Genomic DNA, 12482 nt, shown 5'->3' with positions numbered 1-12482 from the left:
TAGGAGAATACACAAGAGTATCATATTATACATAGAATCAAAACACTCCCTTTCATTTAGATTAATGGCGCTGTACGCTTAGCTTTTGCACTGTCCAGCAAAGAAGAACTAAAGCTATTAATATAAAAGGTCTCCGAAGTAGTAGCAAAGTCACGCACCATATAGTGCTCCATAGATCAGGACTCAGGTGAAGCTACTTTTTAATGAACGAAAGGAGATCGACTTCCTTTTCTTTTGCTCCCACCAATTTAGAGAATCCCCATCAATATAATCACTGCAAGCATGATGGCCAACTACAGAAACCACAATCAAGCCTCTGTGTGCTTTTTATCCGTCACCACCTATTTGCAACCCAACCCTTTCTGCACAACATTACTGCAGTACCTGACCTGAGCCGTTAAGAGTGAGAGCTGGTGAGAGCTGTTACATTTGCTATGAACACTTTACAGTAACACTACATGAATAATCACGTTAATGCATGCACTGATACTATTACTAATGGTTAGTTAAGAGAACTAACCTTAACTATACCTGCTTGGATAACGACCACATTAAGTACACATTAGCACATGTTTGTTAATTACTGCATTAATGAACACGTGGAGGTAAATTAAACCAAATATGCTGTATCTAAGACTAAAGACTAAAGAGTCTGCTAAGTGAATAAATGATACTGTATTAATTTCACCCTTGTGTGTAAAGAAGCAGAAGCCCACCAAGAGCACCTACTAGTAATACAGATGGATTTGAAGAAAAAATGGATGGAAAATAATTTAAAATGGGTCAATAAGAATTTATTGGTGTTTATTATTAGTGCATTTATCTACATTCATTAAGGAGGATCAGTGTAAAATACAAAAGTCATCCACTGAGAAGGTTGGAGTTTGCCGTGAAATAGATGAGTGTCTCAGTTCCACACAGATTTTTGCACTATATCAGGCAATAATCAGTCTAGCGCCACTGTTTTGACTGAAAGGCACAGTCTTTCACGGTGTCTTGTAATATACGTGTATCGAATACAATTCAAGGCCAATATTAAATACATAAAAATGACAATTCAATTCAATTATATGCATAACGATAACAACGGACAATGGACATTGTCTCAACGCAGCTTTACATAATATAAAGAAATATAGGAGGATCAGTGTCAGGGACAAGATTGAGTTGTAAGCATATTAAGTGAGTACGTGGTCAGCATAGCCATCAAACCATGGGCATTTCTTTTTACCAAGCATGCTTAACGAAACCTTGGTATTTTAATTTGCCAAGTCAAAATAGTGAATTATAAGTGTGATATATCCAACATCCCAAACACACATTACGATTTCAATGATCTTATAGCTACAGTACGTTGTGCACACAATTAACTGTATGGCATGCAATCTAAAAGAAAATATAAAACAAAAAATAACAGGATGCGACAGTCCGTATAATCTATTCCTGATTTTTTTTTTGTGTGTTTTTGGCTTAAAGGCAAGTCCTTACATTTAAAAGTGGTGGATTAAACCCCATGTTAGGAGATGTCACAAGAGTGAACTAATCACAATCCGAATACCACACCCAAAAAATCAATTTAAGCATCTGCATAACCTCTGAATTATGAACTAAACCCTATGCGTGTAAGCAGAATGGTCAGTATATCCGTAGAGGAGTGTTTGGACATTTGGAAGAGAAGTGAAGAAACAAAAAAGCTGATATAGCTGATGAAAAACATATAAAATATAAAATTGTTGCAATAAATCATACAAAGCGTAGACTCCATGTTAGATCATTTCAAAAAGTATTTTTGTTGATTAATTTATATATCTGAACTCGCCTCTTAACATAAAACAGGCAGGTAGTGAAGCCTCACGAAGGCCTTAGATCCATAAATCAGAGTGAGAGTGTTAACGTATGAACAGCTGCACTGTCTATTATAATCATATTTATAATGATTTATGACAAGCAAACAAATGAGTCTAGATCAGTAGACTTAGCTTGAGAAGACACTCGCCAGAGCTTACAGCTTACTCAAATCATTCAGCCATCATGACTGCCAAGTTCTTCTCACAAATCAACATCAAACAGAGCTGAAGAGATATGTGTGATATCCCAGAGGATTATTCCATTATAGCCAAAATCCTGGAATTTAGGCCTTGGCTGGTAAGAGCACAGGGATATTAAATAAAGATTTTATCTGCTGTAAGGATACCCACACGGCAGGGGACCTTTTTGTTTCTGTGATGAGAGCAATAGAAATAATACTGAATAACCTGAGCATATGCTCGCTCACACTTTGGAGACGATATATATTTATGAAAATGAAATTAAACGTGTGTGTTTTTATTTCTGGCAATGAGCGCTGTTATTTAAACCCGGTGCATGAGCTGATTTTATGAAGTGGTGCACAGACACTTCACCCACACGCACACGTACAGATCCTGACTCGTGGTAGTGGGTTTTAAGTAATGCGATGCAAGACCACACAATAGCTTCGCTCGGCCAAGTCGGTCTGCAAACACACAGCGTTTAAGTGCAGAGGTATTTGGACTAGGTCTGGCAAATAAGCAGTTGTAGACCCTTGAACGCCGACAGTCTGTATGAACCTGCGCTTGTTACAAACCTGACCCAGGCATACTTCTACTCAACTAACTCCATCCATAATACTCACGTCTTGGCTCTGCTATAGCCTCATATCCATTATTTTCTTGGATCGACGCACTAGATATATGTATTCACTTTTGAGGCGGCAACGTAAGTGTATCAAATACAGAGATATTGTGGCATAGCTACAAAACAAATGACTTTAGATTACTTTGGCTAAAATCCACAAAGCTGATTGTATGAAGAACTGAAGACGACTCAAGACTGTAGGCCTGTAGGAAAGCCAGTGTATTCTCTTGGAAATTAGGTGTCACATGCACTCACATGTCACACTTTTAGCCAGTTTGTGGAAAAATGTCTGTAATATGATTAAACATACATACATTTCCATCTGGTTCTCCTCTCTCTCTCTCTCTCTCTCTCTCTCTCTCTCTCTCTCTCCCTCTCTCTCTTTTTTAAATTTTTCTCCTCCTTGGAAGTTGCTCATAACTACGTTGGTCATGAGTACAATTTCCATGCACTAATACTGTACGATTCAACCCCTCTGTGTATTTGGTAAGAATTTAATACATTTTCGACATTCTAAAAGACATTTGAGGTTGACCAAGAGACTGGACACATGCAGGTATGAAATAGTCCTGCCAGTTTCGCTTACTTTCCCATGCCAATTTCATGCAGGGAATCGTTGCTATTGTTTTAACAACAACATGCATTCTACTTAATTATTCTAACCATCTTAGACGCATCAGTGCAGTTTGCCAGCATTCACTGGTTTGGCTAGATCGTGCTTCATAAATGGAAAAGCGTGAAAGAATACACCGAGCGAATGATTGCGATTTCACAACCATCATTGCACAATCATGTGCTCAAATATTAGCGTGATTTTGTCCTGTCATCACGCTCAGAAGTCAGGGTTCTCATGTAAGAAAACAGGGTCACGGGAACCCCGCACTAGTATTGTAAATATCCTCAGTTTTGTGTTTTGAAGCTTGTCTTGATTGCTGACATGTTGTTATTGTACAGTGGCACATGATTCTCTGTAACCGAAGCTCGGGTTTCTTTTGCCTGGGATACTGGCACAAAATTCTAAACACACTTTGTTTGAGTTGATGGTCATTAGAAACTCCTTAAACACTTTTAAACATGTCATACAATGTTCCATCTCTAAATTGCACATTTTAAGCATCTTACCAACCGGCAGAATTTTTAAGGAAAGAATGGAGTAAGGATAGAAAGCTCTTATCCAGAGATCTTCAGAAGAAGTAATGCGCTGAGACGTGAATATGTGCACATTTGGTTAATTTGGAATTCTTATCCTGCTCTGTAATTTCTGCTACTAAATAAGACACAAAGTGACATAGTCAGCGTTGAGTTCAGTGTTTGGCGTGAGGTTTTAATACCATAGTTGTGCACATCAGTATTCAGATCTCAGATGTTACTACAGATTTAAAAGCTATTCAGTGTTTGAGTGAGGGCTGTGCAAGGGTTACACACACAGGGTGGAGGGTTTGAGGAAAACAGAGGTGTCTTTGACTTAAAAACTTGAACTTAACAATTTTCCCAGAGGCCAAAAAATTGAATTTGCACCTGTTTTTGTTGTGTCCATGTTCGTCATTGAACGTCTTCGTCATGTCACACTCCACAGTGGTGGAAATGGCTGATATGAAAGTTGACGCTTTAGGATTTTGTCGTGTTTTCCATCTTATTCCAAGTACTTCTGTTAGTTAGGTTAGTTCTTCGTTTTTTTTCCCCCCACACAAATGCTTCTATATTCAAAGTAAATGATGATATGAAACCCATTTCTGCTTTCTGATAAGCCCCGAGTGCTTGTCTACAATTTGAACACTATCTTTAGCCACTAAAATTCTGTGTAAGGTTATCAACAAAGAGGAAAAATAAATATCTTATACTGAAAGCTAACAGAGTCCTGACTCATTTTTATATCAGACTCACAGTCATAAAATTATTTATTTGTTTATACTGACTAAAAATATCCCAGAAGATGGTTAAAAATGGTTAAGTACACTGTCCACTGGTTGACAGTTTCATGTAATAACAATATGCCATGGTGAAATGTATGTTTTATGCTATGAATTCACAGCAAATATCAATATCAGAACCAATATTATCAATATATCAATATTTATTGACAGGTTCTGTCCCTTTACAAATCCTTAAAAATAAAACAATTATTTTGCACAAGAGGATATCAGAAGAGCATCTTGAGCGTATACTCTCTTTGCATTATTTTCAAAATAGCTAACAAATCACAGACATTACAATTTCATCATCTTCTGGCTGCATTACGTTTGTATGCATGAGAATGATATAAAAATAAAAATAAAAAGCGACATGACGGGATCAAGTGTTATTTTCTAAGATGAAAAATAATGATTGTGGAAGCCATATTGTTAAATGAACTGCTTAGATATGTCTATATTTGCGATCTCATACCCTATAACACAGCCAGCTTCATGTTTATAGCTTCTTCCTGTTTTCCTTGACAATCTGTACAACACTACTACGCAACATTAGCACAAAGATTTGTGTGAAACTCACGGTTTTACTTTATTTCCTCTTCCTTGAATCGAAGTCAGTTGTCCGATCTTATCCGCAAAGGGCCGGTGTGGGTGCAGGTTTTCATTCCAACCAAGCAGAAGCCTCACCTGATTCTATCGAAAGCCAAGATCAGTTGATTAAACAGGTGGACTCAGGTGTGTCTCCTGCTTGATTGGAATGAAAACCTGAACCCACACCAGCCCTTTGTGGATAAGATTGGACACCCCTGATCTAAGTAATATTTCACGCCTTTAACAGTAAATGCTCCATGACTACAGAGGGTAGCTGATGACATTACTTCAAGCCATTTGGGATGTGTGTAGCAGATGTATGTATGCTGTAGTAGAGAGATTACCAAGGACAAACTATATCAGCCATTCCAGATGTTTTTTCTTTCTGTTTGACCAGACAGATATCAGCATCACATGAAATGTACCTATGAATGTTTTTTGATCTGCATCTAAAATATGTTAATATGTTAATAAGTTGGTGTATATTTCGATCACAACAAAAGGTCACAGGTTGCACCATATTTAGCTTTAATGAAAGAAAGTACATGGCAAACAGTTATAATTCTCCTGACATAATCTTTTACACACTACGTATCCTAAGAGAGTCTAAATCCAGTGACGAACGTCTTATGAGAAAAAAAAACCATTAGATGCATATGGTCATTAGCTGTAATTTATCACACAGCACACATGCAGCCAAGTGCTCTGATTTATTTCAGATTGTGTATTTAATTGGGCAATCATTAACGTGAGTAGTATTAGTGTAAGGGAGAGACATTTCGTGATTTAGGTTACAACATGCGTTTCTGCTGCGTTTTCTGTGCCACAGTTCGAAACCGAAGTCATTTCCTGTTCAGGTTTAAGAGGCTGGCATTCGAGCAACACATCAAGCAACCTCCACCGCTGCCAGTGATAAACGAGAAGTGTAGCACTTTGTAATACAATAAGCTTTAAACGATTATTTAAACGAGGTTTCCAGCGTAGATTTTTTTGTAGCCGTTCTCAGCGCAGCACTGCTATATATGGTCTGTGTTACTGCCTGTGTGTCAATGATCATAAAGCAGTATAACCGTAAATCTTATCCTGTCTTTTGTTTTATGTTGTGTTTCGAATATGCACGAAGCAACAGTTTCAGACTTAAAGCTGTGAAAGTACTAGAGCACACAAGCAGAAGTGGCAACATCTCATACAGTTTGTTTAGACCCATGGGAAAGGGTTTGCTTTGGCTAATGTTCCATACAAGCAATGTGTGAGTCTGAGACCTCAACAGTTTAAAAGAACAAATCTATTTATAGAGACCAGAATGCCGATTAGATTCCTGAAACTTTTTACTAGCATAGGCTGCTCCTAAGGACAATGTGACACGTTAAACATACAGCAAAGCTATTTATTATTTATTATCATCATCAACATCATCATCATCGTCGTCATCAAATTATATAGTGTGCCTGACCATGTGGCCATGTGTGTGTGTGTGTGTGTGTGTGTGTTTAAACTGCAAACTTTAACTGTTTAAACTGCATCAGATTAACATTCTATAAAATAATGTTGTACAAATCATGCCTATAAAAGGGAGAGATTACAAGAAATCCATTCAGGGATTGATAGTGTCATGCACCACTGGAGGCCAAAAAAGCCTGATTCAGATTCTACCGAATTACAGTGTAGCTGTTTGTTCTCTCTCCAGTCTCTCCAGTGAAAGCTGTTTAATAAGCCCATAAAGCTGGCCACTGGGGGTGAGTGCCAAAAAGGAATGTAATTCTGCCGTTACTCTGCAAGTACGAATTCCACAAATTAGATATGACCCCGAGAGCACCGCCGTGGACTTTACCTGACACCTTTTTCCCAATCGAGTGGTACACTTTCAGACTTAATATGTACTTTAATGCCTCGAAATAATCGACACATGATCCGTTTTACATTCTTGTACAAACTTAATGTGAAATAATCCGATTTCCATTTAAGGTGAAAAGAGGACAGTAAGTGGAAAAAAAATTATCAGCAGCAACTTATCTAGCTGACTGACAGTCTCTGGAAGCAGTGAGGGAATATATCTGCTTTTAAGTGTTTGAATGGTTTGCTTCAAAATCTGGTTGAGATCAAATGTCAGCCATAGATATAGATGTCTGCTGAATTTGAACCTGTTTGCTTACACAAAGAGGCAAACATTGAACACTGAATTAATAAAAAAAAAAAAAGACTCAATATGAGCTTCACTTAAACTTTTTAGAGCATTCCATGTGATATGTAAATGAATATCTGTATAGTGATTGAGGATGTGAGGTGGGAAAATAGACATTTTTTGCAGAAAAAAGAATGAGAACATGAAGATATAATAGAGAATTGCAGGGTTTGCAGTACCTGTACTTGTTTTTTTCACTGCCTATGTGAAAGCGGTCATACTGCGAGAAGGCCTGATGTCCATCCCAATCAGTGAGCTCCACACGCAGAGCGTACTGTCTCTGGCTGGTCAGCATGTACACGAACTCGTTCCCCAGCCAGTGCTCAGCTGACACACTCCCAAAGCCCTGGAAGAGAGAATGCACCCAGGGTCAGTGCAGGAATTCAGGAGGGTTACTGATGGGCCCTGGAGCAGACCATGGGAAACACAGCCTGGTCCAAGAAAGCTCAGCAATCAGCGAAAGCAAGCAACTCAATTTATCTTGTTTTCTAAGATTGTAATTTAAAGGTTTTAGAAAATGTTGATACATGATGATATCAGCTCTTTATGAACTAATTTACAATAATATTTGTAAACTCAAGCTGTTTGATGAGTAATATATACATTGGAGCATGTGCAGCAGTTCACAGTCTTTTCTCTGAAGTAGGCATGTTCACTTGTGTCATCATTTGGTAATTAACCCTAATCTCTAAATATAACACAGTAGGGACGCCCCTCCTATTAGAACTTCTGAGGGCTTTTCCGATGTGTACACAACTGGCTCAGCTCATTTAACTTGCTGGAACAGCTTCTGAATAATGTTTTAATGCGGAGTAATTTCATACAGTAGAGACAAACTAAACCAAAACCCCACACGAACAAGCTCTACCTGTTTATGGTGCAACAAATGAGCACCATATGGTACTGAATCACACATCACTTTCTCCTGGAATCCCTCGCTTCTAAGAAATATGAATACGTAGTCCAGAGTAATCGTTACATCCATGGAAAATAAGCTAATTCGAAATTGTGAAACGGTCAATAAGTAATCGGAATGACACAGACAGGGGGTTGCGTGTGATTTTGATAGCAAACATGAATTAGATATTGCTGTTTTGCAGACCCAGCTTTTATTAAATGCAGGCTATTGATTTCAGCATTTCAAGGTGATTATGATGCTGGTGATTTATGATATGAGATATGCATCTGGCCTAAGGCGAGCTGTGTGTGGGTGGAAAAATATTATCCCCGGAATTTTTCTTGTTGTGAGTCTGCACTGGTTGTCAAGGTGTAGGCTATGTAATTGGATTTTAAAAGCCAGACATTTGACTGTGGTCACATATGAGTAAACCTTCCCTTCCCTTCCTTTCCCTTCCCTCACTACCCCCACCCCCACCCCCCACCCCCCCATTGCTGCACAATTTCTCACGAGAACTGTACGAGTAGCCAGAGAGGGCAGTGGTCAAGCGGGGCATCCTCTTGGGTGAGTGGTTGTGGATAAAGCTGAGTATTAATGTGCTGTGTCGCAATAATCCTTTCTAAGGTTACAGGTTGTCATGCATCACTTCACTAATAGGCATAAATAGCAAACGTTTACAAACCTTCTCCACTACACCAACACAGATAAGCCAAATCACTGCAGAGCCAAAACCTAGAAATGTATTTCAGATGTCTCAGTAGGCTATCCAGTCCCATCATTGAGCTAGATTACCTAATTAGGAGTTTAGAAACTCAGAAAAGTGTTTCGTATTTGATACATTTCATACCAGGACATGCTTTCAGACTGATCCCAGTTAACCTTTATCTTTCTTAAAACATTATCTGTGGGTCAAATCATTTGAAGATGACCTTCTTGATATTAGATGACCCTGTCAATCAGCAATGAATCAAATCTACACTAGATACAGTAGAGTATATCAATGAAATCGATTCTCAGATGTTTTGTATCGGATGCTGTTTTATCTCCCGGCGTTTGAGCTTTCCACTTCAGTGATTCTAGCCCCAGGACATCTAATTTATGTGGTGCTATAAATGTGCAAGGGATTTTTAAATGTTTTTGTACCGTGAATGTTTTTTGATGATTTCATTGGTGTAACATTAGGTTAGTACAGAGATTCTGCCGCCAGAGACCCATTTAATAAAAAATAAAAAATAAAAATCACTTCCATGGACCCCCTCAACACTGATTTCTGAACATAATCCAAATATTCAAATACTAAGCTCATTATTTAAATATGCACGAAAAATGCTGGGTCTGTTTTTATTTTATTCCTGACCATTTCAACATGTAGCTCATATTAGGTCCAAGTGGACTTTATTTATAGACCTACTTATTTTTTTAGGAGGCTTTCACACAGGCAGGATAGTCCAAAACATCATGCAGTAACATTAAACATTGTACAGTATATTCTCCCAATGAATAAACTCAAAATGCTCATAATGTATTACAGCGCTGAGTCACTGCTCATGTGAACAGAGTCCTAATGCAGCATTAATTACACAGCGCCGATAAAAAAACAGCCGTCTGTTGGGACTCTTAATGTTAATAAACCCCTGATAAAAACTATTAGGTTACATCTCCTCATCCCATGACATACACTGAAGCTGAGCTCTGATGACAAAGACCTCTCCGTCGTTGAAGAGCTGCCTCGGGTCTTTATCAGCTGCGGTCCTCAGAGGCTGACATTTCTTCATTTAGTCATTGCTCCAAGACTCTTCATTCAACACACCCGTATATTTCTACTCGACGGGTCACTACAGTAATCACCAAACTGTGTCCTCTAGATCTGTCCTCTAGATGGGCATCTTTACTACAGATCACACATGCTAAAACTTTATTGCCCCTGGCCGTCAGCAGGTTTTCCTCTTATTAATAACAGCAATAATGTTTCATCCATCTGCTTACTGTTCTCCTGGCTGCCCTAGACACCCCTCACTCCTGTCAACAGCCTAAATGAAGGTTAGAAGTGGGATATTTGTTGGCGTACCGTCTTGTACTCTTTCCATGTCCTCTGAAAGTCGACACTACCATCCTCACGGCGTTGAATTACTGTCCATCCTCCGCCAGCAGATTCCATATTACAGTATACCTGCACACACACACGCACACACATACACACGAATCCATTAAAGCACATTCTTAAGAGAAACCTCTAAGTTACACTGCCTATTAATAGCAATTGTTTATTTTATATTAAGCCTATGCCGTCCGGCAAATATGTCTCTAACTAATCACATACTAGAGCAAAATCACCCCTTTTTTCTGACTTAAATGGATTTACACCTTATAATTTGTTCTGACCATCTTGCTCACTCTGACATAAAATTAAATATTAAATAAATGCCATTTTAGTGACACCTACAGGAAAATTGCCTTTTCATGATCATTCTTATCCAGCTTGTCAAACTTATTAGATGCGCTGAAAGCTCAGACATCTTTGTTTGTCCTGCTTGATTAAAGATATCAGAAGAAAAATCTCTGTGATATTTTATTTCATGTCTAATCTAGCTAAGACTATTATAGTTTTTTTTTCCTTTAAGCTACCTAATTAATACACATCTAACAGCAGATAGACAGAAGTTCCCGACAAGCTGTTTTTTTGCGGTCTGGCTAAAGTAGGCTTGCCTACATGTTTAGTTAGCAATTAAAGCAGGGCAGAAGTCCAGGTCTAAGATCAGAGCGGAGACAAAAAGGGACACATGGCTGTAATCTAGCCATGTGTGGCTCAGTGTAAACCAATAAGCGGCAAATCGGTGACTGCTGCTCTTTGGTGGTGGAGGAGGGATTTTGTTAACCTCACATACATCCAGCTGAATACACACGGTCCAGTCAGAGGACAATTACTCGAGAACCACAGACTTGACTTATGGTGAAACTAGACACCCCGGCACATGTCTATACACACACACAACACTCAGATGCCAGCGAGACTGAAGAGTTGTGCGTTAAAAGACTTACACAACATATAAATTCCTCCAGTTTTCACACTATAAAACGGACCCTACAGTCTCACCTATGTACATAATGCAGAGTTCACTTCCCCAGTTCAGCTTTAGACCAGTGCAAGCTAATCCTGTCCATCAACTGCTATACATTATAGTTAGCTCAGCTAACATCTGATATAAAAAGGAACAAAATTTGGACTGACTAAAGGTCTTTGAGTACTGGATTTGGAGTCACTGATATAAATAAATGATAAACGTAGTGTAAACTAAATAACGCCCGAACGCTACACTCACTGCACTCAGTGTTATCTTGCTAAACCAGCAACTGCGTCACTGTTGCTCACAATGGCTTTCTTCCAATCTACCAATGTTTTGCATCAGCATTTCTAATGGACTAATATAGGGTTTCCTAATCTGGCTCTAATATGCCCATAATATTCTCATTAGTCTTGTTGATTAACTGGTGATTTCAATCAGAGATGTTTGGAGTAAGAAATTTACTAATGTAAGCAGTGGAGGCTGAGAATGTGAGAACCAGAATGTGTGGAAATCTTAAAAGTGCTGAATATCCTTTAAAAAAAATATGAATATGAAAACACACACACACACCCACACCTTTTTAGTTTCTTGTGGACTAATGTTGATGGTGTAGACGCCATTTTTCTGGAATCCTGCCTCATAGAGATCAGCACAGTCCCGGAATTTCTTCTCCTCGTCGGCTTGTTTCGTGCTGTTGGGCACCACTGTGAAAGACAGATCGAGTTAGTTCACTGATTTCTACATGGAACTGTCCATTTTTCACAGCTTGAATGTTGAGAAAGCCTTCACTGCTTCTGTAACTTGTTACAGAATGTATCACACGATCCGTCACCGAGAACGCCTCCATTTCAACAAATCGAGATTCATCCATATGAACAATCGACCGACTGACATTCGACGGCACATGTAATACTTAGAAGCAGCGGGTGATAGTCTTCACAGATTCTATGATGCTCATGCCGATTGTGGTTTATAATACTTATGAGAATATTAAAGCAGAGGTTTTATGATGCAATGTATTTTGGAGTAAAAGCAGAGAACATTTTCTGAAAAGACATCCAGCGGTTATGATTGGCAGGGAGTGTTCAGAATTTATTGTTTCTCAGGATGGGAAAGGGATTACATGTGTTTAACATCATATGCCACTTTTACATCTCTGGATAGACATGTACAAATCAATC

At 38.6% G+C, this 12482-nt stretch overlaps 1 protein-coding gene across 2 annotated transcripts in view; it reads right to left on the bottom strand.

Moving 5' to 3' along the window:
- Nucleotides 1-12482, bottom strand: part of angpt1 (angiopoietin 1) — a 56001-nt gene that overhangs the window by 12796 nt on the left and 30723 nt on the right. For both annotated transcript variants that reach the window (XM_058378351.1, XM_058378352.1), the window contains exons 5-7: nucleotides 11878-12005; nucleotides 10305-10406; nucleotides 7518-7684 (exon numbers count right to left, since the gene is read on the bottom strand). In XM_058378351.1, coding sequence (XP_058234334.1) covers nucleotides 7518-7684; nucleotides 10305-10406; nucleotides 11878-12005 — 397 coding nt within the window. The remainder of the gene's footprint in view (nucleotides 1-7517; nucleotides 7685-10304; nucleotides 10407-11877; nucleotides 12006-12482) is intronic.

This window comes from Hemibagrus wyckioides, linkage group LG24 (assembly GCF_019097595.1).
Source record: "Hemibagrus wyckioides isolate EC202008001 linkage group LG24, SWU_Hwy_1.0, whole genome shotgun sequence".
In the NCBI taxonomy this organism is placed as follows: Eukaryota; Metazoa; Chordata; class Actinopteri; order Siluriformes; family Bagridae; genus Hemibagrus; species Hemibagrus wyckioides.
The sequence above is the reverse complement of the archived record's forward strand: the minus strand, read 5'-3'. Positions and strand labels throughout refer to the sequence as shown.